Below are 26,546 nucleotides of genomic sequence, written 5' to 3' on the forward strand. Positions count from 1 at the left end.
CAGAATTCCCCTGTTGTCCTCGAGGATCAAATATTCTTAGCAGACTAGATGGTTTTGTCTCTGAAGCTGGCATTGGCTGTTTGTGGATATAAAACAAAAGGCTGATTGCTGCCAACACTCCAAACTGCGGGGTGTTTTCAGAGCTTAGTGTAGTCTCGTGGCCACTGGGTCTGGCTCCCGTCTTAGGTTCACCTCACTACAGCTGATGCTCCAGCTTTGAAGTGGAGAGAAAAATGCAAATGACAATTTTTTAAAAGGTTGCAAATCGGATCCTACAGATCCCAAATCAGTATAAAGCCAATCGCTTGAGATAACAAATATAAAAGACTGGAATTAGTGGATAAAAAAAAGGAACTCCACAGACTTAACCCTTTGGGGACAGAAAACTGCTACCGATCTCACTGTTTTCTTAGGCAAGGAGAACTTGACTGTGTAATGTACAGGATACAACAAATACCTCACAAATATAAACCACATCACGAAAGGTGAATACAGAACCCACATTGTTGAGGTTTGTTTTTTTCCTAGAGGTTTCTTCTTTTTTGTTGACAGAAATCTTGTTAATATGCTTAGAATCAAAGGAAACAGAGATTGCTTCCTTTACTAAAATGAGATTATTGCAAATGTATTAGTGTGCTTTCTCTTTGCCAGGTGGACTGCAAAGCTTTTCCAATTTTTAAAAAAACTTTACAAAATCCAAATCCAGTATAAAATGTGTGTTTCCTGCTGTTTTTTTCCTTCCCTTTCAGACCCACAGAGGTCTTTCTGTATCCCTTTCTGTATCTAGTTAAAATCACTTGGCGTATTGTTTATAATCTTGGGCACCTGAATACCAGGAGGCTACTGAGAAATTGGAAGGAGTTCAGATAAGAGCAGTAATGATGATGAAGGGATTGTAAGAATTGACCCATGTGGAAAGACTGAGATTGTCAATATGCACTGTATAGCTTGAGTGAACAACAACAAAGGAGGACATGATGGTCCACAAGAGATTGAAAGGTGTAAATGTCAACAGTGGAGAGGGAGTTTTTAGGGAAGTATAGGGAATTGCAGTTAGGACAACTGGGATGAAATTCCATAAGGGGAAAATATAGGCTGAACAGCAGGAGAAATATCTTGCCTCTGAAAATTGTTAGACTTTGGAATAGTCTCCCAAGGGAGGTGGCAGTGACCTGTCAACTGTGAATCTGAAACTAGGCTGGGCAAAGCTCTAAGAATATCTCAGCATGTCTAGTGGTTGGAGCGCGCGAGTAGGAGCCAGGACCTCTTACATTCTAACCCTGGGCTTCCTTCTAACTCTTGTTAGATCAGTAGTTTAAATTCTCTTGCGCTAAATTCAAGAGAATCATAGAATATCAGGGTTGGAAGGGACCTCAGGAGGTCATCTAGTCCAACCCTCTGCTCAAAGCAGGACCAATCCCCAATTTTTGCCCCAGATCCCTAAATGGCCCCCTCAAGGACTGAACTTACAACCCTGGGTTTAGCAGGCCAATGCTCAAACCACTGAGCTATTCGCGCTCCCCCCCCACCCCCAAACCCTGGGTTTAGCAGGCCAATGCTCAACCCACTAAGTTATCCCTCCCTCTAGTACCCCTCCCTCTGCTTCATGGAGAATGTAACTCCATGAAGTGGGTGGAGTTTCAGTATGGATGAATTCTTCCCATCTGAGGATAACGATACAGTACTTACCCGCAAGACAGGTGCTGTGAGGATTAATGAGTTAATGGGCTTGATTCACCACTCTCTGGCACAGGAAGGTGTGAATTGTACCCTCCTGTGCCAGTAGAGGTGACTGCACCCAAGTGGTCTCCAGGGCCAGGACAGTTAAATGTTGCATCAGAGTTCATAAGAATCCTCCTGGTACAGACTGCCCAAGACTTGTGCTGAATCAGTCCATCTCTGAGTATTGTGCACCTCTCGTTGGCCAGCACTACCTACTTGGGGGAATGCAGAGGTTTCCTGTAGGTGCCCTCATGGCTGAGGAATTGCATTCACTTTGCTCTCCCTCAGCTGCCCTCTGAGCATACTCTGCCACTGCGGCTGAATTGAGTCCAGTGTTTGTAAGGTGATTTGTGGCTATAAAAAGTTACATAAATAAGTATTATTGCTAATTGCATACAGTGAGGACCAGTCCTGCACTGGCCCTTCGGGAAGGACTAGATGACCTAATAGGTCTCTTCCGTCTCTAAGCTGTGTGGTTTTTAGTAGCTAACATAGTATGAAGAGATCTGTTTATGTGCTTGAAGTGTCAACTCTTGCAGAGAAAACACTGAATCCTCAACTCAGGAACCCAGGTCGTGGCATGCAATTAAGGACCCAGTCTCACTCCCATTAGCCAGTAGGTCTCTGGGAGTAGGACTGAGTCCTAAATGAGTTCAAAAATTGGAGTTGGTGCTACCCTCACTAACACATCTGCAGTTCTCCTTGCTGCTGCTGCTGCTGTTTATTAAATTTCAGAAGCTCCCAAATGTGCCAGGTGCTTCCCAAACACACAGGAAAACACAGTGCTTGCCTTGAAGACCTTACACTACAAAAAGCCGGAGAGAGGGCAGAGAAAATGCACAGCTCATTAGATATAATATTCATTTTCTTTGTATGATAAAAATGTGGTTCCAGGAGGTTTGGTTTTGAAGGGGCATTTGCTGGGGTTGAAATGGAGGAGAGGAACGGTAGAGAGGGATTGCAGGAATGTGACTGGGGACTGGCTAAATGGAGAGCAAAACTGAAGGGGAGTTAGAGATAGAGGAAGGCCAAGAGGAAAGGCAGAAAGCATAGTAGAAAGGGATCATGGCTTCAATGGGAATTGCACCCTTGCATGCCAGGGCAGAATCAGGCCTATTATGTTTTAAAATGTAAATTGTGATTTTGAAGTCTGTCCATATAAAGAGAAGCCACCATGTAAAGACCACCCCGAATAGGCAGCCTCTTTGTTTAAGAGACCACTTTAAAGTAGATCCCCAATGTTTCCAGTAAAAAAATGTTTGAGCTGTAGTTAAAGTTCCACCTCTACCAGGTAACCAATTTGCGCTGACCCCTCAGCTATAGGTTTTGCTGCAGTATGTTACTGATCTCCAATATTCAACAGCATTTATTTGATTGTGGTTTTAAAAAAGTCTTTTAATGCACCTATAACATCAAAATGGCCATGACTTTCATTCATATACCTCAGTGCAAGGAAATTAAAGAAGATGTGAAGTCATGGTCTTGTCTTAAGGGGCCTAGCAGAAGTGGGCAGAATGCATTGTTGTATCATTGGGGGGAGCAGCCGCGGAGTGTATTTGTGACTATCCCAATCAACAGTAGATTAAGGTCTCCTGGAGCCCGGGGCCAGAGCAAGTCGGGGGCTCTGGCACCAGAATCATGGCCCCACTCCGCCCCTTCCGCCTGCGAGCCTGTCCTCATTCTGCCTCTTCCGCCTGTGGCCCCGCCCACAGCCCGACCCCATTCTACCTCTTTCCCCCCTGCCCCCCCCCATTCCTTTCTGCCCTCCCTCACACTGCGGCCTCAAGACTGGAGAATCTCTTTGCCCCCGCCGTGGCTTCATGGCTGTGTCAAGGAGCAAGAGCTCCTCCCGCCCTGAGGCCATGGCAGAGGGAGATTTTTTCAGAGGCGCCAAATTGGCCGGGGTCCCTGGTCACAGGCCTCATGGGCCCATGCAGTAATCTGCCACTGATCCCAAAGACAGCTGGGATAACTGACTTCATATCAATGAAGACCAGAAATCATTTTAGTGGACTACAGTATAGAACCGGATATGCTGAAGGGCACCGGAAGGCAAAGCTGTTGCCAGTGGACCCCTGCTGGAGTAGATGGCTGTACCTGAAAGATTGGTCTTTTCCCCTGCTCTGCAGTGGAGTATATCATCTATAGGAGAGCTCCTCGGGTTTGCTTTAGCTGAGTCCCTTTATTGTGCCAGTTGGCTGCCCACCAACCTCAGCGATGTGTCTGAGGCTATACTTCAAATGAAGGCACTGAAATTAGTCTGTGTTCTGTTTTAATGTATTCAGTACTCGGTTATTAATCATTGTACAGCTCTACCTACACAGTGTCTGGAGTAATGAATTACTTAACTTCTGCCAAAAGTAAGTTGTAGCATGGCCACTAAGGAAACTTATCACTTTCTCTCTCTCTCATGCATATACATTAATTCTTTCCTGTGTCCTGGTAATTGAAGCATTTTCTCCAGTGTGCAAGAACTGAAGTGTCTTTGAGATTCATTCATGGATCTAAAAGCTTAAATCCAGCACATCCATGACTTCTAGATGCTCTCTAGCACAGGCAGTTGAACACCACTTACAGATGCTTCCTGGTGAATAGCCTGGAATATGAATGTTGTCATTTGAAAATGCAGTGATCCCAGGAGAAGGGATAGGAGAGTTATAGCAAGTGAGTGTTCCAAGAAGAAGCTCCCCATTTGCTCTAGGTGTTAGGGAGATCAGTTGCTGAATTCGCCTGCAGAAGGTTGCTGAATTTGCCATGTGGGCTGCAGAAGGTTTCGGAACAGAGTACAAGGAAGCGTATCTGTTTGTTTCTCCTCCCACTGGAGAAACGTAGCTCTCCTGTCTCCCGTTTAATCAACAGACCCTAGCTTAGTCCCCTCTTTCTTCTGAATTATCTCAAGATGCTTTATATTTTTAAGCAATCCTAAGCAGCCTGTCTATGGGCACTGCATCAAATCCATTTATAGATAATCTAATTTTAACTAGTGAGCTGGCCACTACCAGTTGGGCACACTGATTGATATTGTGGGCTATTTACGCCCCTCAGAGCAAGGGTATCAACTGAGCCAGTAGGTCCTAACACTAAAGTCTTGCTGGAAAGAATTAAAAGCATAGCCATGACATTCCACCTTGTTCTGTTGCCCACAAATTGGATGGTGGTGCATGTTGTGAAATTAGTTGCCATAGGGAGGGCTCAGAGGATTGATAGGAGAACATGGAGCCTTTTAACATCAGTTCAAATCCAGCTCAGGTCAGCTGTAACACGAATGCATCCTTGATGACTGTTTAGATTTCTATAGGTCATACTTTGGTGGATCTTAGTCCAGTCCCTCGCCAGCAGGGATCATTCCACTTTCTCGATGCGGGCATGAAGGGACCCCTCTACATATACCTCTCACCTCTCCTGTGTGACCACTGATCCACATCACCCCCTCCCCCAGTACCATGCAGAAACCATGGGCTGTATTAGCTTTTCTGGTGCCCTTCCATTGGTGGAGTAAAGGGGTGGCTGATAGTAGAAGACCCATCACTACAAGAAGGATGTGGAAAAATTGGAGAGAGTCCAGCGCAGGGCAACAAAAATGATTAGGGGTCTGGAACACATGACTTATGAGGAGAGGCTGAGGGAACTGGGAACTGCAGAAGAGAAGAATGAGGGGGGATTTGATAGCTGCTTTCAACTACCTGAGAGGTGGTTCCAAAGAGGATGGTTCTAGACTATTCTCAGTGGTAGAAGATGACAGGACAAGGAGTAACGGTCTCAAGTTGCAGTGGGGGAGGTTTAGGTTGGATATTAGGAAAAACTTTTTCACTAGGAGGATGGTGAAACACTGGAATGCGTTACCTAGGGAGGTAGTAGAATCTCCTTCCTTAGAAGTTTTTAAGGTCAGGCTTGACAAAGCCCTGGCTGGGATGATTTAGTGGGGGATTGGTCCTGCTTTGAGCAGGGGGTTGGACTAGATGACCTCCTGAGGTCCCTTCCAACCCTGATATTCTATGATTCTATGATTCATTGGCCCTGGCAGCACAGTGCCTATGGGACATCTATGCATAGTCCTGGAATTTGGTGGATCCCCTGAGATCTGGGGCTGGACACAATGCTGCTTCTACGGAGGAAGTAGAGCAAAACCTGCCTCCCCTAACAGAGGAACTGGAAGTTTTCCTGCCCCCACACCTTCATCAGGAAAGGGTAAGCAAGGCAGTTTAGATGAGGGGGATAGTCTAAGGGCTGATCTACGCTTAAAAGTTTTAGTGCTATAACTATGTTTGTTTGTTAGGGGGTGAACTAATTTTTTTCCCCTGACATAGGTATATCAGTAAAGCCCTAGTGTAGGTCCAGGACTACACAAGGAGCGCTTTGCTGGTATAGCTGTACCAGGATCATGTCCTATTAAAGCACTCCCTCATGGTGTAGACACAGTTTATACCAGCACCATTGCTGGTAGAGCTTATTCCAGTCCCCAGCCCCCTTTGTTGGTAGCTCTGACAGACATAGCTATGCCAGCTCAAGCTTATACTGTAGACCTGGCCTAGATTCATTTCTACCAGCATAAAGGTGCCTTATACTGCTATAGCTTATTTCCATTCCTGAATCAGAATAAGCTATGCTGGTATAAACCCTGCTGTAATTGTGTCCACAGCAGAAGGGTTCTGCTGCTTTACTGTACTGGTATAGTCAGAGGCAAAACTTCTGAGTGTAAACAAGTCATCGAGCGGTCCAAATTCCATATCTGGGTCTGCCACACACTGCATATGACCTTGGGCAAGTCACTTCCCCTCTCTTTATCTCAGCTTCCTCATCTGTAACAAGAGGACGGTAGTATGTTACTACATCATGAATACACACAACATGTTCAGCTACGCCAGTGAAGATGCCTTAAATAAAAAAAGGCATGAACTGGCCATCCATTCTGATTTAGTCCATCCCCAGGCAAAAATTCCAGTGAGAATTTGGCTTGAATAAGGACATCAGGGTTTGTCCCTCTGTCGACAGAGTACCCCAGGCAATGTGACTGCCATTTTGACTCCTTTCACAAGTATTAAAATGTTTCAAGTGTGTTGAAGTAAAAAGGGAGAGGAGAGAAGGTACAGCAGATACCACAGAAGTTGGTATGAATGGTGTGGTATCTGAGGAACGGTTTCCACATGTAGAGAAATTGCTTCACCCCCAGGAGAGGGAAAGATCCATAGAGCAGGATGAATCATATTCACTTCTTATTTACTCTGTCAGTGTATCTCCGTCTGGAGAGTCCAGAGGTATCCTGTGCTTGCACATCCTACTCTGCCTTGTTCTGTTAGGGCTGCAGGTTAAAGTGCACACAACTCAGAAGCTGGCAGTATTGGAAGAGGGAGCAGGGTGAAACAATTCAGCATAGAGTTGCCCAGTGCTGCTGCTGCGGCTGAAATATCATGTGTCTGAGTTTCTGTATTTTTACTCTCAAAAGATGTATTGCTTTATTATTGAAACATGATCACACTGGATCTTGGGGCTTCTGAGTTCTCATACGGCAATTGTTTTTCAGTCATTCAAACAAAGTTAAAACCACATCTCCACTGGGAATCCTACTCCAAAGCACTGACAATGAAAAAAACATAAAAGAAAATCTTCTGAGCTGGGAGTTCAAGGACTTAGAGAGAGAGAATACAGATCAGACTCTTAGTAATAAAATAGCCCAGACACCCTTTCTGTGGAGTGCAGTACTGACACTCCTCCCTCAGAGGACTCTTGGTTGTTACAAGGTTCTTCTGCCCTAGACATTTCTCTGTATTTTGTTTTTCAGAGTGACTTATGGTCTTTGGGGATAACAGCCATCGAGATGGCAGAAGGTGCTCCTCGTAAGTAGATGCGCTGCCTTGGTTGAGTTATTATGGCTAAATTGTAACTTGCTCTTATTTGCTAAGCACCAGCCACGCACGCTGTTTTGTACAACAAACTACATACAAACAGTCCCCACCTCCAGGAGATGAAAAATCTAAACAAGACTGACAAAGGGTGCGCTGGGGAGCCCAGAAGAGGGGGTGACTGTTGCAAACTGAAACAGGAAGGTTTCTAGATGCTATGAGAAGTCCATGTGATCCAGTGGATAGAACACTGGAATGGGAGTCAAGAGACCTGGATTCTGTCTCACTGACTTGTGATCTTGGGCTTCAATTTCTCCTAGTTAAAATGGGGATTAAAAAATAATTACCCTTCTTTTTAAAGCTCTCTGAGGTGTATGGATGAAAAACATTGTCAATGCGCTGAGTATTATTTCAGTGGCCTTTCTTGTGGCACAAATAACAATGCAAAGGATTTAGCTGATGCATTTAGGTAACTCGTATACCTGTTAAGACTCCTATCAGTTTTATGCTAGGATCTTGTTTGTTAAAAGTAACCAGGGCAGAGATGGTATGGCTTTGGTGGTAAGCCACATGGTATGGCTTTGAAGTGCAGCACATACGTGAGCTGTCACCTGCATCAGTGCCTGTCAGTGTGGTTAAACACAAAGCTGCAGGCATACAAACCTCATAGCTAGCCCTAACTCTAAACCAAAACTCCAGGGTACAGACATCCCCAAAACTTGGGGGAGTTCAGATCTTGATCCAAGCTTTGCAGCGCCAGCCCATCTCTAGAATCATGCCACTCCTTGGGCTGGAAGGTGCCTCTGGAGGGGTATTTATTCAAATCCCTCTGTGTAGTGGTATGTTGGAGTTCTTGTTACTTCAGAGAAATCCTGTCTCTAGATTCTCCACCTGCCCCTAACATATGCTCTATCTGTGAAATGCTCTGTATCTCTTCCGCTGCCAGCCCTATCTAATGTCTCTTGTTGTACCTTTTAGCCCTTTGTGACATGCATCCCATGAGAGCTCTGTTCCTCATCCCCCGGAACCCAGCCCCACGGTTGAAATCAAAGAAGTGGTGAGTCTGGTCTTCAAACTGAAGTTCAAATGCTGTACAATGTTATCACTTGTTTGTATTGTAAACTCTTTACAGGTTTAGGGGTCTGATCCTGTTTCTAGTGAAGTCACCAGTGTAATTTCAGTGGGTACAGGATCAGGCCCTAAGGAAAGATTGCTTTGGTCTCATCTGGCTGCACTGTGTGGGTGGCGTGACAACTTCTCTTTGAGACACAGAGAGAGAAGCTCTCTAATGTTGCCATTTCACAGTGAAGAGTTGGCTTTTCTGAAGCGGTTTATGCAGCCTGAAGCCACATGACACTTCACTTGGCTGCCATTTCTTTCCAAAGAGATTCCATTTTCAAGTGGAAACATTTACTCATTCCAAAAAGGGATAGTTTATCTTGAAGGCTCAGGAATGTGGAGATTTGAACTAAGTTTGGGTTTTATTTTAAAATTTTGGAAGAAAAAAAATGCAACAGCATCTTGAAGAAAACCAGGACACTCCAATAAAAAACACCCTTTAACAAAATTAAAAGAATCCCTGAAGCCCAGCAGATGTTCTGTTACTGTGCTGATGTAAGCAGGAACCCTTAAAGTGTACTGGACATTGGTTTCTACAATTTTCTCATCCCAGGTTCAGCTGTGGTTTAGCCAGAAAAGATAGGGAGCCCTGCCACTTAGTGGGTGGGGGGCGGGGGGGGGGGGATATGTGTGTGTGTGTGTGAGAGAGAGAGTCCTGCCACTCACCCTGACTGCTAGTGATACAGAGGGAGAGTGCTCCAACTTAGTGCTAGGGGTATAGAGTTGGAGGGAAAAAGTGCTGTCTTGGTGGTAGAATTTTTGCCTCTCATCCCTTAGTGCTGAGAGCCCAGGTAAGTGGGTGCACAGTTAAAGGCAGGTTTCGAAGAAAAGTGAGGTCCAAGTGGCAGTGTTTCTAGGGTATGTCTGTTGTGCGGAGCGATCACTGAATTCCTTGGCACATCTTAGTTTGAAACCAGCATCCGAAGAGCACCACACCCTCTAAAAACACACACAGGCCCAGCAGTATCCACAGTGGTTATTCAGAAGTCTGCAGAGAGAGGTACGGAGGTTGTATGATATGATGATCTGTGAACTGCAGGCTCTTGTGCAACTTCCTTTTGACACCTGAAGCGATCCAGCAGCAGACAGGTGTTCAGACATGTATTCTGTGGAGCCACCAGTCTCCCACTTACACGCTGGGTATGTCTGTGCTGCCACTGGAACTGTGATGGCAGCGCATGTAGACGTACAGAGGTACCTTTCATCGAGTTAGCATGGGAAGCAATAGCAGAGAAGCGGCTGCAGCATGGCTAGCCACCCAAGTACAAGTCTGCCAGAGGGCCTGGGAATACACTCTGCTGGCTAGCCCAGACTGCAGTCTGCTGGGCTGCACCTTCACTGCTCTTGGTACTCACGCTAGCTAGATCAGATCTACCTCAGGTATGTCTACACGTGCTGGAATCACCCCTCTGACTGCTCGGCCAACGTACCTTTTGAGTTAGCTGTTACTGCACAAGGCAGACTGCAGGATGTAAGCGAGAGGGTTTGTGTTGTGTTGTATTTATTCATCAAAGGCTGCACCTGTGCTATAAGCCAGGGGGATGTGATTCCCCGGTTCTAGTCCAAATACGCATGGTAGCTCAGCGAGAGCTAGCGCCAGCATAAATAGCAGTGTCGCCACGGTAACAGCAGAGACATGGCTGAGCCATGGTAAGTACATGCCCACCAGTTTGAGGCAGGTTTGTACTCGGCACAGCTCAGCCAGGCCTCCACGGTCACAGCCTGTGCTACTGTAGCTACATTACTATTTATACAGGCACTAGCTCTCATCAAGCTTCCACGAGTATGCATGTGTGAGCAGGGAAATTACCGCCCCAGCTCGTCGTGTGGACATAGCCAAAGGCAGTCTGAGCCTCCAGAGAGAAAGAAGGCAGCTGAAGAAAGAAATCACTGACCCCACCCCCCCACACTTTAAGGTAAAATTGAACAGTAGCAGGAGTTTTGTTTTGTTTTGTTCTGATAAATTGCAATCTATGTCCCTGGAGTATTTTAATCCGTCTTGCACAAGCCAGGTACCAATTCCATATCTGGGTCTGCCACACACTGCATGTGACCTTGGGCAAGTTATTTCCCTCATATTCCAGCGATACACAACCCTTCCCTCATATTCCAGCTAACTGGCTCACTGTTAGTATAGCCCAACTTTCCCTGTTCTTATGTTCAGAAAGTTGAAGGGATGCAATAATTGTTCAGCTAAATGTCCCTAGACTTTGGGGCATTTAAACTCACACCCATATATTGCACCTCTCTCCCATTTTTTTCGGATGAGCTGCACTGGCCCTCCTGAATCCTAATCCCATTGATTTTTGGGGTGTTTGAAATCCACATCTGAATTTTGGGTCCATTTCTACTTGGATGGAAAACGGCTTTTGTGACACCACCATGTCACTTTGCTGTCATGTTCTTTCCCTCATATCATTAACCCCTGCAGCCTCTCTTTTTGGAGAGAAGAGAGCAAGAATTAAAAACTTCTAAGGGGATGGGATGGCTTGAGGGATTTGTAATCAATTACAGAACCTTTCACTTCTAGATCTGTTCAAGTCCAGCCGAGGTCTGTGGTTGCCAAACTCGTTATCTTATGGCCACTGGGTGACCTTTCTGAAATGAAATGGTGGTCTCTGTCTAGTGCCTGATAGATGTGTCTATCCTTCCTGACAGTCTGCAGCAAAGGCAAGGGTTGAATGGACATTGAATTTTGCTTACACTCCCCTCTCTGAGTTACAGTTGAAGCATGCTTATTGGGGCTGGTTCCGTTCTGTGGATAAATAGAAGCCTTTACTCTCCATTTCTTACAGCTCTGTTATTCTCAGCAAAGCTATGTAAGTCTTGCTAGGTTTCATTATGAATTTGAAACTCAGATGAAGTACCAACAGGCTCACACTTCTGGACAACTACGTGCCAAACATGGGTTAGTTCATGATTTTAAACCAAGTAATCTGACATTGTTTTAAATGTCTTCAACATGAAGCCAGGTGCAAGTCAATGCTTTTGACTGAGTTTTAGCCTGAGGTTTTGGGTCTAATCGAAGCAGAACAAGAAGCTGTGTATGCAAAACCCAAAAGAATTGAACTGCCCAAAATGCTTTCTCAGACCTCTGTGGTGCAAGTTTTGCACATCCCCAGAATGCAGTCTGGCATCTTTCACAAGTACTAAAATCACAGGAGAAGAGCAAAATTTAAAAATCCAGCTTGCTGGGTATCAAAGATCAGCAGCTCTTCTCTGTGTTTTGTGCTTTCCACTCCCAGGACAAGTAGTCTTAAATGGGCTTAGGACCATCAACCTCTCCATATGCAGTAATATTGACCTCAACCACATTAAAGCACTGAGATGAAGATGGATTTTTCCATAGGAAAAAAATGGCTAACTGGCTGCAAAACCCTTGATGGTTGAAGATGAAGAAGTTAAATCAGTGAAATCCACTGATAAGTAGAAAGGATTTGGGATCTTGCCTGCTGTTGCAAATAGAAAAACCCCTGTAGAAACACAGTCTGCCTGGTTTCTTGATGAACTCCTGCACCTGCTTTTAAAATAGCCCTGCTTCTCTTTGAAGTTAAAGGCTGGCTCCTTGTAATCTTCTTCTTCTGGTTCAAATCAGCATGATATGATGATTTACTTTCTGCCCCTGAAGTTCTTAAGCAAATGAAGCTTGAATTTTGGGGCTGTTTTCGTAAACACTTGGACCCAGCACATCTCTCCTTGTTTATGCTAAGCGTGGTGTTTCCTCTGTGACAACACTTTTCATCTGCACACACCCCTAAGCTAAGGAAGTACTATTACGTGTGTGCATGCCCACGGGGGAGCTGAGGCAGCGAGGTGATGTGACTTGCCCCAAGGTATCACAGTGAATTGGAGATGGAACAAAGAGTGAAACCCAGGCTTTTCTCTTTAACACACGCTTTAAGAGCCTGATTGTCCCATTAAAGCAGAGCTCTGCCCTATGCTATGTGGGTCTCTGGGAGGCATTGTGGCTCCTGGAGCTGCTGAGAAGAACAGTACCCCTTTAAAGACATGCAGCTGTGTGGCTGGCCACATCCTCCTCCCCTGCTCCTCTTCTGAAGAGGCTATGGTCAGGAAGGCACTAGCTCTGAGCAGCCCTGGCACTCAGGGGTTCTCAGTGACCGTAGCTGATAGTTTCGCCTTGCCCCACCTTGTGAACCACATTCTGGCTTCCTGGGCCATTTTAATTTGCACAGAGCTCCATTGGCTCTTGGCAGGCCTATGCCCTGTATGCCGTGAGCACTCTGGAGTGTCAGACATTTGGGCTTGACTTTCTTTTCTGGAATCACTTGAGGGAGTGTGTGTAACAACCCAGCTGCATGCAGCTGTCTTCAGGAAGTGCTGTCCCTGTTCTCCGTCCAGACGGAGGTTAGAAGAAGGGGCTGGGAATCCAGACTCCTGAGTGTTCTTTTCTGGCTCTGGCATTGGTTCACAATGCGACCTGGAGCAAGTCTCATGAACATGGGTGAAATGCTACGAGTGCGGTGGGTGAAAGGCGCTATTAAAGTGTGAAGTGCTGTATAACAGGGTTATTTCATACATCATTCATAATGTGATTAGTTATGCATCTCCCCCCTATCATTTGCATTTCTTAGGATCATAGAAGCACTAGGGGTGTCCCTGTGTGCTCACAAGAACAGACTACTCAGCCTTTCCTTCTTGTCTACAGTAATCCTGTATGACTCTCCCCTATTCACATCCCTTCCTCCACAGAGAGCAAAAGAATGAGGTGGAGGATAGGTCTGACTGTGGGTGGGTTAGTTAACAGTTAGAAGCTGGAAAACCTGTGTGCCAGACAATCACAGCTGTGTCTACTTCTGTCATCACAACATATCACATGCCAGTTGCTTAAGTCGGGAGGGGGAATATAATTGAGAATGGACAAAGAAGGAAAAAAACTGTAAAGGCATGGTCTTAGCACAGGCTTGGCAGTCAGGCAGATGTGAGTTCTAGTGTTGTGTAAGCATTGACTGTTCTTATTATTTAGTAAACAAATCTCTGTGTTCCTGGCCAAGTCATTGACCCTCTCCACCTCATCTTTCTCATCCGTAAAACAGGTTAATAATTAGAGTTATGCAACATTTGTCTGCGTTGCCTCTGCTAACTTGGTACAAACAAGGTCTTTGGATTTGATACACACAGGTTCACATACCCAGAGTTTCACCCTCAGTTTTGGGGTTGAAAGTTTCCATGATCTCAAAGTGAAACTCATGTGCAACTGATGTGTTTTACCAGGCTTCCTGTTGGAAACATGCAAAACGGAAGGCCATGTTCTCGGTGGTGTAAATTCATTGACTTCCATGGAGTTACCCCAGCACAAAACCTGGCCCTGAAAAGTTGCGTGGTTTAGGTGTTGAACCATAACATTGTTAAAGAAATGCTCGGTTATTCTCACATGTTACACTTGCTGAATACCAGGAGGATTTGTTCAACATGTTACCCGCAGGACTCTTAGCAGTTTCCGGATGAAGGTGGGCATTCCATTAGCCCCATCCTTGTCAGGGCTTTATAGGTCATTTTTCAGAAAGCTGGGTTTTGTTTTGTATGCTAACCAGGACTTGCATTGTGACAGAATGCAGGGCTACAGATAGAGCTGTGTGTTGCTGCAGGTCTGTTTCATAGGGATTTGGGCGCTCCTTCTTTCCCCTTTGATTCAAGAAGGTTCCAACTCCCTGAATTTCACTTTGAATTTCATATTCAAAAAAATCCAAAAACTCAAAGTGAAAAACTTTTGAAATAGCAAAGTTTTGCCTTATTAGGATTAAAGCCATATGAGAATGCCAAGTTCTGCAGTGTTTCCCCTTAAAGTAGAAGCCAGAGCTTGCTAGAAAAGTATACAAGTAGGTTTTATAAATTTCACTACATGCACATGCAGATGTTTGAAAAGTACATGCACAGATGATCTCATGCACATATGCAAAGAGAGGCCACTTTTTAAGTGCTGTTGTAAGACTACCTGTCAGACCGGCAGTGCAAAGTGTGTATTTGCTTTCCAGTAAAACATTGAATGTCTCACTAATATCTGTGCTTATAATATAATTTGACTTAGTTTGACATTTTTGTGGTCTGTAGTGTCAATACCTAACTAACTTTCATGTGTATGTTAAAATATTAGTACTGCATATAAGCAGACTGGGTAAACAGGAGGTACTAATCTAATGGAATGTACTGCAACACAAAATCAAATTACTGGCAGCTGGGATTCATGATCATTTACATGTAGGCCTTTTATATCCCCGTTAAACCCAAGGAAGAGTCAATTCATAACCAATTGGTATTTATGTACAATAACTGTCAAATAAACACTTTAAATATGTAATTAAACACTGATTCTTGGGGTAGTTCACTTCAGCAGGGGACAGCAAATTACTTTTGCAAGGTTTGTTTTAAGCAAACAGATTCTATAAAATAGAGTCTCACTTAAATGAGATGTTTTCAGTTGCTTTTGTTGTCCAGCATACCAGATAGTACAGTCTTTGGCTTCATTTCTCTGTAATGATCCAGGCCCTGATCCTGCAATTAGATCCTCAGTGCTGTTGTGGCTCCACATACATGAAGGGGTCTGCCCACATGGATCAAAATACAGGCTCAGAGCCTCAGTCTCTACTTTAACTTGTACAAAGAACTGGGCTGAATAAAGCTTCATCCAACTTTCTCCTTCTGGAATCCACCAAGAAACTGTTCTTTAGAGGCAGGGTAGATAGGAGAGATTTGCTCATTAATAAATCAGGATGGGGGATTTTATTGGAGCCAGTAGTTTTTATTTTCACATCCCAATTTGTATGGATTAGTACTTAGAAGATAAATCACTTTTCAGTCTGACAGTTTAAAAATAAAATCCCTGAAAGCTTATTGTTTTACCTCTCAATGCAATTCTGTAATATCAGTTGGCTTCTGACATTAATTTACACAAATGTTCCAGTTTACTAAAGCAACATGCACCATAGCGGTCTGTCAGCATCTCCTTCTTGTAAATCCTTATTCTCTTGAGTTTATAATGTGCTGAAATTAGTTCCAGGCAGAACTTTTGATATGCAAAATCCGAGGCCAAGAGAAATTTGTTTTCTCAGATTTGCTTTGGCTGGAGTTTAGTTTAACTCTTTGTAGCAAGGCAAGGAGGGGAGGATGGGCCAGGCTAAGTCAACACAGCCTCATTCCCACTTCTACCCCGCACAGCAAGAATGGCAGGTCATTAGTTTTGATCCACAAATGGGTGGAGGTTGAAGCAGTATGGATACCTGCTGACAGTGTAGATCTCACAAACATACTATAGCCAAGATGTAATGCCTTATGGGATTAGTGCATGCTGACCAAGCTCCTGGTGGGAGTAAGTGAAGGGCTAAGAACAGCAAGAATGAGTAGGAGATTGTACAAACTATAAATATTTAAAAATCTGTGTAATATCAGTTGAGTAAAAGTAAATCACTTTGCTTATCCCACTTCACCCCAGAAATCCATTACCGCATAGAAAATGCAGTAATAGATAGTTATAAATAATTGTTTCCCTCTATCTGTGTTTTATAATGAGCAATAGAGAGATCCTTCTAACCAACAACAGGAGATGAGAAAATTATTTCAGAAAAATACTATTGAAAGGATACATTCTAACAATAATCCAATTTTTAAAAATTTAGTCAATTTGCAAACAAACAAAAAAATTCAAGCTGGCTGGTCCTTTTAAATATCCAGAAAATGTCTGACTCGTTTTTACTGGATGTAATTCTGGATTTGTGGTTTCTTTTTAACACAGTTACATATTTTTCTTTCTCTGCTAGGTCTAAAAAATTCCAGTCATTCATTGAGAGCTGCCTGGTGAAGAACCACAGTCAGAGACCAACAACTGAACAGCTGATGAAGCACCCATTTATTCGAGACCAGCCTAATGAAAGGCAGGTTCGCATTCAGCTTAAGGACCATATTGATAGGACTAAGAAGAAGCGAGGAGAAAAAGGTTAGCAGCCAAGCAGTAGAGGCTATTATATGTATTATGGTAGGACCTGGGACCTCAATCATAGACCAAGGCCCTGCTGTGTTAGGCACAGGATAAACACATAATAGAGTCCCTGCCCCAAGGACTGTGCCATGATGCTGTACTGAGATCAGACTATGCTTAGGGCTGGTCACAGTTTGAACATGAATTTTACTCATTTAGAAACTGATTTAATTAAATGGGTGCACGTATTTAAGTGTAGACACTCTTATTTTAAATGAAGGGTAAGCGATTTCAGTTTTGCTTAAATTAATTTCTTTCTTGTGTAAGTAAAGTTAAAATATAGCATTCTGCACCTGTAATAAGAGTCCACACCAGGGGAGCTGCAGGGATCTACCAAGTCAGTTAAATCACAGCTCAGACTGTGTCGACAAAGCCAAAGTACCATTACTATTAGAACTGGTCCAAGTTTTTCATTCAAAACTTTTTTTCTGATGAAAAATGTGTTTTGTTTGGGGGCAGGAAATGTCTGCTTTCAACCCTCTTCAATTTTCTTAAGTTTTCGTTAAAAACAACAACAAAAATTGAGACATTTAGGGGGTTGGTTTTCAATGAAAACCCAGTAACTTGGAAAAAAAATCAACAAATACTAATTTGTGTTTGTTTAATTTTTTCACAGGAACAAAAATCATTTCTTGGCCAGATCTAATGTCTATTATTATTTAGCATCTGATCTTGCACCACTGAAGACAATGGGAGTTTTACCATTCACTTCACTAAGAGCAGGATAGGGGCCTAGTGCGCAGTTGTAATATTGAATCTAAACACTTTGTGAGTGTGCATGTATAATTGAGTATGTACCCATGTATACACACCATGCAGACACAGAAGGTGGAACCCACTAAAGTCATATTTTCTTATGTCATGTTATAAAATGGCACAACACAAATCATATTTATAAACTGTGCAATGGTCTGTACAAATAAAAACCAAGTCTCTGCTCCAAAGAGTTTACAACAATGTCTGCTACAGGACTAACCAATTGAAACAAATACATTTTCAATGAACTGACTTAAATCATACTGAGGCACAGTGAAGTCTCATAAAAGGAGGACTCAATAGATAAACAAACTTGTTAAAATAATATATTGCCAGTGCCAACATTTGCATGTGTACTGTATTCTCTTTTTGATCTCAAGGGCTGAATTTTTTTGTAGAATCCAGCCAATTAACACATCACTATTTCTCTGATTTCTTTTAAGCAATATCATTTTTTCATGCTTAAATTCCATTTCCTGATATTTTTTTCAGTAAAATGAAAACAATAAAGCCAGATACTAGTGAAGTATTAAATGTATTTAGGCTGGCAAATGAAGTTTGTACCCTAGAGATGGAAAATAATTGGATAAATGTGAGCCTTTCTTTTCCTATAATTCTCTTCATCTGATAAAGATTCTACATTTCACTTGTAGCCCAAAAGAAATTGCAGAATGTGGAACAGCATTGTAATTGGGTATTTATGTAGACGCCTTCATTGACTGGGAAATATCAATACGGATATTAATAGGAGAGAGAAAAGTGCATATATTTAGAGAAAAGGAAGTTTATGCCTTCGAAACAGTATTTAAATCCCAGTTTCACAGGCTTGTTGCTGTAGAATTCTGCCCTGGATCTTAACTTTTGCAAGAGTGTTCCTGGAGATGAGGTTTAGAAATTGTACTTTACACATTTGTCATTTGTTTAATGTTCTATTTTTATTTTACAAAAGGGTGTTGGCAGTTTCTGTCTTTACATCAGCATCTTTCTGCTCTGTTGATATAGATCCGTGTTGAGTGTTGAATCGGGAACACTGTACTCAGAATTTAGACTGAAACTCCATCCTTAACTCATCCCATTGTGCAAAGGAGTGTACGGCATGTCAGACAGCCACTGCACAGTGACTGCTGTATTCTTAGTCAAAGCTGAATGCATTCAGCTTTCGACTAAATTTCCTTGGCTTTGTGGCCCTCATTTAGAATCAGACTTTTTGGGCAAAAAACTTGAGAATATTACTGATTTTCCCAGAATAAAATAAAATAAAACTCCCATTTCTATTCTCATACCAGAGCATCTGGATCTTCAAGCAGTAGAAAAACAAATGAGTCCAGTAAAGGGCACTAACGTTCAGTTAAAAGAAAAGGAGTACTTGTGGCACCTTAGAGACTAACCAATTTATTTGAGCATAAACTTTCATGAGCTACAGCTCACTTCATCAGACAGCCCCCCAGCCTGAAGCAAATACCCACCAGCAACCACACACCACACAGCAGAACCACTAACCCAGGAACCTATCCCTGCAACAAAGCCCGTTGCCAACTGTGCCCACATATCTATTTAGGGGACACCATCATAGGGCCTAATCACATCAGCCACACTATCAGAGGCTCGTTCACCTGCACATCTACCAATGTGATATAAGCCATCATGTGCCAGCAATGCCCCTCTGCCATGTACATTGGCCAAATTGGACAGTCTCTACGTAAAAGAATAAATGGACACAAATCAAATGTCAAGAATTATAATATTCATAAACCAGTCGGAGAACACTTCAATCTCTCTGGTCACTCTATTTCTGATCTCAAAGTGACTATCCTTCAACAAAAAAACTTCGAAAACAGACTCCAACGAGAGACTGCTGAATTGGAATTAATTTGCAAATTGGATACAATTAACTTAGGCTTGAATAGAGACTGAGAGTGTTTGAGTCATTATACTAAGTAAAACTATTTCCCCTTGTTTATTCCCCTCCCTCCCCCCCCACTGTTCCTCAGACGTTCTTGTTAAGTCCTGGAAATGTGCTGGAAATGGCCCACCTTCATTATCACTTCAAAAGGTTTTCTTTCCCCCCACCCCACTCTCCTGCTGGTAATAGCTCATCTTAAGTGATCACTCTCCTTACAATATGCATTTTTTCATGGTCTGTGTGTATATAAATCTCCTCACTGTATTTTCCACTTTATGCATCCGTTGAAGTGAGCTGTAGCTCACGAAAGCTTATGCTCAAATAAATTGGTTAGTCTCCAAGGTGCCACAAGTACTCCTTTTCTTTTTGTGAATACAGACTAACACGGCTGCTACTCTGAAACCTAACATTCAGTTATATTCCTAGATGAGACAGAGTATGAATACAGTGGAAGTGAGGAAGAGGAAGAAGAAAATGACTCTGGAGAACCCAGGTAAAAATCAGGTGCTCATTTCTCCCCTTGTATCTCTCTGACTGTGTACAAAATTGGTTAGGATTATAGGATTGTATGAGCTAGAGATGGAAAAAGACCAATTTGGTCATTGAGTCTATCCCATGCAAAGGTGGGATATATAGTCCCTCTGATAGATGATGCCTGGATATTAAATTGATGCTATGGCTCACCCTGACCAGAAGGCCGAGAAGAAGCAGAAATACCTTATTTTCTTTGCGATTTACAATACAGTATGCTAATTCCACAAAGAAGCAGAGGTTCCATATATTGTACTATTCACTGGTGAGCATTGGTACACTGAGGGTTTAAAACTGCATTGATCTCTCAGTGATAATTATTTTATTCTATTCTTTCTTAAAAACCTAGGGTAATAACAGCAGCTGTATTTTCTCTTTCATATGATGATATGTGGACAGCTGTGTAACTTGCCTGCTTAGTCACTGGCCTCAAAATTCATCAACGCCAGGCTGTCAAGGTCCTATCAGCAGTATCCACCCCCTAACATGTCTGAATTTCTATCCCTAATCTGACCAATTTTTCGATATACAGATGAACATTTCCATATACTCATTTGGATCAAGCCTCTAAAATTGTTCTTGCAGTTTTTCACATCTTATATACATAAAACTGTAAATGCAAGTATATTTGCATAAACAAACCAGACTGTTAGATGGCTAAGTACACAGCTTGCTTAACTAACTGATTTACATGTTTGAAGGAATTTTGCACATGCAAATGTTTATGCTCACAAGAACCTAGATGTGGGAAACTGCATGGGCAGGAATTTAGGTGTAGTAAAATTGTAGGCTCAATTTAAAGACAGTTCTTGACCATGTGGTCCTTTATTTCCAAGTATAGCTCCCTATTTATGTGTAGTTTCTCATCATGAAACCTTTCCGGTTGCTTCTTCAAGCTAAACAGTGGTTGAACTTTCTTTTGTTGACATTTTTAAGAATCATTGTAATTAGTATCAGGTTATTCCATTGTTTTACTGAGGTAATTTGGTATTTTTATTTCAATGATTCACACTAAATCTGCTTTGTGAACAACTAAATATAGTGCAAGCCACTGCAATGGAAGGGACTTTGGTTTAGAGACATAAATTACTAGTGAGTTTGTGAACAGTGTGATGACCCTCTCGTCATGTGAGCTATGCCACAAATTCAAGGCTGATCCACCACTAAGCTTGTTGTCTCCTGAACCCATGTAAAAAATGAGACAGCAGAACAACTGCTGCATCTCACCTGGCAAGTCTCTGAACTGTTCTACCTCGTCCATTTGTGATTCCCTGGTTTCCTTCACCAAATACTGTGCCAGCACTTCACTTGTTATACTTTCAATGGCAAAATGCAAAGCCAAAAGGGAAAGGGAGTTAAACATAAATACACATGCAGAATTTCTCTGTCGGGAGCATAAACACATGGTTAGAACGCCTCTGATGCTTTTTCCCTGTGAAGCTCCATCCTAAATCTGCCTGGAGAGTCAACGCTGAGACGGGATTTCTTGAGGCTTCAGCTAGCAAATAAGGAACGTTCAGAAGCCCTCCGACGGCAGCAGCTGGAGCAGCAGCAGCGAGAGAATGAAGAGCACAAGCGGCAACTGCTAGCAGAGCGGCAAAAGCGGATTGAGGAGCAGAAAGAGCAAAGGCGAAGGCTAGAGGAGGTAATTACTCAGGGTCATGAAATGGGCTTTTAAATGACACTGCAATGGGTCATATTTTTTGTAGGAGAACTAAGATACTGCTCTCAACCTGTTTAAAAGGAATATGTTCTACCCTTGCTAGGACAAACCAAAATGCTTTGTTGAAAATAAAACCTGTCCATCCCTGTTCTATGTGTGGTCTTATACTACTCTTCACCAGGCTGTCCAAGTGACCATCTCCTCTGAAGTCAATCAGGCTCATTTAAGGTAATGAGCATTCATTATAATGAACAGAAAAGAGTCCCCAGAAACATTTGTCAGATGTGAGGTTCCCCTGTAGATGCATTTTGTTCTAAGGTCTGTCACACGCTAAAGTTTACCATGCCAGATTGGACCAGTGGTCCAGCAAATTCATTATCCTTCCTTTTGTGGTGGCATGTGCCTGATGCTTGAGAGGAAGCTGAAAATCCCCCATAATATCTGCACAGGTCCTATGTACCACTGAAGTCCATCTTAAGCCCTGTTATGCAATGATGTACATGGAGGGGGCAGGACAAATTCCTTTCTGGCTTCTGCAATGATTAGTTTATGTCCCTAAGCATGACATTTGATTACCCTGGTCTTAGCATACTAACTACAAACATTTTTGGTCATAAAATTATCCATCCCATTTAGAATACAACTATAGTATTTGACTCTGCGTATCAATGAATCTCAGAGGCTGAGTACATACCGCATCAAGTACTTCCTTTTGCTTCAAATTGACCAGCCATTAGCTTCATTGAGTGACCCCTTTGTTCTTGTGTTACAGAATGGTCTACGAAAGAGTAGAGGGGTTTCACCTGTTTCTACCTTTTGACATGGTCTCTCATAAAGAAACTTATTGTCTGTCTCACCCTGGAGTCATCCCAACTGCCTCATTTAAGGGTCCGTACGTTAAGAGCAATTAAACTAGCTTTGCAAAGAGGTCACTGGTAGGAAAAACACTTTGTAGCAAATGGGCTATCAGGGCATCCACCCCATTAATTTGAACCGGTCGAAGTATCTGTTATATTTAACCTAAATCTCTATACATTTTCTAGGGGTCCATTGCACTGGATAATATACCTCAGGCTAAAAGCTTAGACATGAAAGAATTTCAAGCAGCTGATTGTACGCTTTGTAAGAGCAGCGAGTGGTTGTTCTTCAAGGTGGTTCTGTTAGCCTCCTTCAGGGCTGTAAACAGCAGAGGGGCAAAGCACAAGCTAAGCATTTTCCAGTCTGGTAGATGTGTTGGTCTGTAACATTGTTAGTGTGCAGCATGTTCTACACTTGATAAATTGCAGGTCAGGTTTTTTCTTCTTTCTCTATACTGTTGATGAGTCAAGCGTAGCTTTGAAAAGAGGAATAGGATTCCACACACTAAAAAATCCCTTGCACTATCGTAAGTGATTATTTGAGGACTATCATACGGGAAGCTGACTCTGCCATTGTGCAAATGGATGTTGCTGCAAGCAATAGAGAAATGGAACAGGAGCAGAATAAAAGCAGACACTAGATTAGCTGAAATCCTATAATAAATACAATACTTACTCGACTTAGTAGGGTATTAATATGCTACCTTTAAATTGAAGCAAATCATTCTCTCTCTTCCCCAAACAGGGTTTGAATTTAGAGCTCTAATCCCCTTGGCTGGGCTCCACAGGGATCTCTCCTGTGAGGGGCTCATTTTTTATTTGGGCCTAGAAATGTTGAACATGTTGCAAGATCAGTCCTCTAGTTTGTATGTGGCTCTGGAAAAGTCACTCCCTTTTCTCTTTTCATTTTCCTTCTATTCAAAATCGATGTCACTGCATCCAGCTATTGAAACTAATGCCTTAACTCTGGGTAACTGGAAAAGTACCCTGGGCTGTTCTCTCATTGCCTCCTTCCCAGTTGACATGTCCCTTTAAAATTTTAGGTTTTAAAATTAGAGGGAAATATATTATGAGCCAAAGGGGTTGGGGAGACAGAAGGCTTTCAGCTGTTTTGTCATGCCACACAGTGCAGGAGAAGGAAGTGCAGCCCTAATTGAACGGCATCCTCAACCCAAACCCGATTCTGATGTCAACATTTCATTTTGTCTCATGCTCTTATTTCAAATGACTGCTGAATTTTTGTGAAAAGCAACTTTGTGCCTTGCTTCCTCTTACATCTGAGGCTGTACACACCAAGTCTCTGCCCCCGCTTGTGTGTTCTCGTAGAGCAGACACAAGAAGCTGTGCGTCAAGCAGTGGCTAACCTAGTGTCTGAGGGTATATCTTGTGCTCTCAGTTGGTGTTTTTAGCAGCAGCAGCAATTGTCTTTGTCAGGAAACTGGTGGTTTTCTCAAGTTGCTGAATAAGAGCGTGTCAGTGAAAACCCTCTAGCTGCTGGCATTATGAGTCAAACTAATATGATCTGTTGGTTTCACTGTTTGCAATGTCTTCAAATTTTACAACTGCTGCTGTTTCATAAGTCACTTTGGGTCAAATTTTGAAATGTGGGGGTTATGGGCACTCGCAAAAATATCTTCATGTGGACTGGATAATTGCATGTATAAAGAGATACTTAGGTACCCCAGATGGGGGTGGGGGGATGGGCTTGCAGGTGCACATGGATTTTTTTTTCACTGCCACCTTTGGGATCTGCTTGTGAAAGTGGAGTTGCCTATATGGCTGAAGATCTCTCTATCAGTTTTATACTGCCACCTCCAACCAATAGTAAGGTTATTCGGGCTTGTCTACATGGGCAATTCATAGGGAAGCTAGTGCAGAAATAGCAAGGGGGTGAATATAAAATGCAATAGCTATTCTGCAGTCACTCCCTGTGTAGATGCTCTTATTCTGTGCTAAATTTAGAGTAATCCATTTCCAAAGTGGATTACCCTAAACTGCGCAAAGGCACTCTTGGTACGGAGTATGAGTTAGTGCAGGGAGCTAGTGTGGAACAGCTATTCAGCAATAACTATTCCAGGCCTTTTCCCCATGTAGACAAGCCGTTAGTGTTAGTAAGAAGAGAAAAAACAGTCTTGTTTATTATATGTATTGGCTATCATTTATATAGATGGCAAGAAATCAAGAATTGCTATAGTAAGGATTAAATAGAGTTTTTGAGGGGATGTAAACTCTCGTGCTTCAGGGTTAGCACAAAACTTTCCCTAGGGCAGGTTATTCCATAATTGCCTGCTGTGGGGTTGCATGCACCTTGCTCTAAAGCAGCTGGCACTGGTTAGATGGACCACTGGTCTTTCCACTCTGGCAATTCCTATGTTCCTAATTGAGACATTGTTTGTTTTAACATTTTATCCAGAGCAGGCAGGTTTCTGGCAATAGATAAATCATCCATAGACTGTGCATTCTGTGTGGTTCTTGCCACTTTAATATCTATATTCTATAATATGTGTAGGTAGAATTAGATGTAGGTATACTATGTATATGCCATAGTTAGGAGGATGACTTTGTTTTGAAGTCACAGAGCTAGCCCTGTATTTCCACAGTGGAGGTGACCTTTTATGACCATTTATATAGAGGAAGGGGGGAATTCATGGAATCTGTGACCTTGCAACAAAATCACCCCCTAACTATGACATATAACTGGTCTGTCTAGTCTGTTTATACATATTTCTAGGATGTAGCTATGAATGTAGTGGGGAATCTCATAGAACATATGTAGAAAGCAGGGATAGGAAGACCTGTTAGGTTGGCTTGTCCTTCCCCTTGCAAATTCAGGATCATTCTGTACAATGTCTGTCTTATTCTAGTTTTAAATGGCTCAAGCAATAGGGCACCAAACAGCCCCTCAAGGTGGCCAGCAAGCAGTCCCCGCCTCAGTTTCCCCCTTCATGGAACTTCTTCAGTAATTCACACACACTTTCCCTTCACAGCCCTTCTCAGGTTCTGGTTTTATGATCATAAAAAACAAAGAAAGTTCTCAAGTTCCTCCTCAAGGCCATCCATTTGTTCTCTTACCAGGCCACTCCCAGACCTTTCCTGTCTGAAGTCCCAGGTTTCTCTGCTGGAGCCTATTCCCTCCCAGCAGCCTTTGCACTCCACTCTGGTCTCCCTGAGAACTCACTCTCGCTGCAGCTTCCTGCTGCTCCTTATAGGGGAATCAGCTGAACCCTGCTCAGATATGCATCCTTAATAACTAGGATTGACTGTCCCCACAGCCCTTAAAGGGGCATGCCTCCCCATTACACACTGCCAACATGGATTTTTTCCCCGATATTCAGCTTATACTTTCTCTTGCTTAGTTTCATTTTTCTCACATCTAGTTTTAGCCTCTATTATCATAAACATTTCCTCTGCATCCCTGGTATGAGTTCCTACAACTTCTCAATGGGCATAATTTATAGCAGGTATATTGGCATGCCATATCCCATTTGCACCTATTCCATTAGCAATGAACATTAAAAAAATACATTGTAGCAGAAAAATAGTGAAGTGGGGCTCAGTGAAAACAAAGTTGCTTTGCTCTCAGGGACCTTGGCAAATGGGCTCCTTGTCCCTCTCTCCCCAACAATTAACTATTATAATTTTCCACTTGAGTTTAATGCTCATGAAAGGGGTCACGGCATGAGACCAGGAGACTGAAGTATTCTATCCACAGAAGAGGGTAGAATCCACAGAAGAGGGTAGTGCCCAATGTCAGCATGCCTCAATCCTAACTCGTGGAACCACTGCCATGGGTGAATGGGAAGCTTGGTCTACATAGCCTTTTAAGGATGCCAATTAGTGTCAACTGTGGTAATGATCACCTGTCCACCAGGGACTGGACTGAGAGCACCGAACAGTCACCAAAGGGTAGCAATCGCAAGTGCATTGGGTTGGATGTCATTGCCAGTCCCTTGAGTTTATTGCCCCCAGGAAGTTACTTTAATATTTGGAATTTGCTCTAGAGAGTAGCGGGCATTACCCCACTGTGGGGACAAGCCCTTTCACAGCAGTAGGGCATTCTTACTTTGGACCTGAGGCAGTTCTCGCTTGCAGCAGTTCTACACTGACTTCCGTTGCGTTACTCCTGGTTTATATTGGTGTAATTAAGAGCAAAATATGCTCTATA

General features: G+C 42.9%; 1 protein-coding gene across 34 annotated transcripts in view; it reads left to right on the forward strand.

Annotated features, from left to right (window-relative positions):
- TNIK (TRAF2 and NCK interacting kinase) overlaps window positions 1–26,546 on the forward strand; it is a 299,590-nt gene that overhangs the window by 196,816 nt on the left and 76,228 nt on the right. For 19 of the 34 annotated variants that reach the window (XM_043521888.1, XM_043521874.1, XM_043521886.1 and 16 more), the window contains exons 8-12: window positions 7,502–7,556; window positions 8,541–8,619; window positions 16,454–16,629; window positions 19,745–19,823; window positions 21,302–21,506. In XM_043521888.1, coding sequence (XP_043377823.1) covers window positions 7,502–7,556; window positions 8,541–8,619; window positions 16,454–16,629; window positions 19,745–19,823; window positions 21,302–21,506 — 594 coding nt within the window. The remainder of the gene's footprint in view (window positions 1–7,501; window positions 7,557–8,540; window positions 8,620–16,453; window positions 16,630–19,744; window positions 19,824–21,301; window positions 21,507–26,546) is intronic. The other 15 variants (XM_037909663.2, XM_043521885.1, XM_043521883.1 and 12 more) reach the window with 1 other exon arrangement.

The sequence above is a fragment of the Chelonia mydas genome, chromosome 9, assembly GCF_015237465.2.
Source record: "Chelonia mydas isolate rCheMyd1 chromosome 9, rCheMyd1.pri.v2, whole genome shotgun sequence".
Classification (NCBI taxonomy): Eukaryota; Metazoa; Chordata; order Testudines; family Cheloniidae; genus Chelonia; species Chelonia mydas.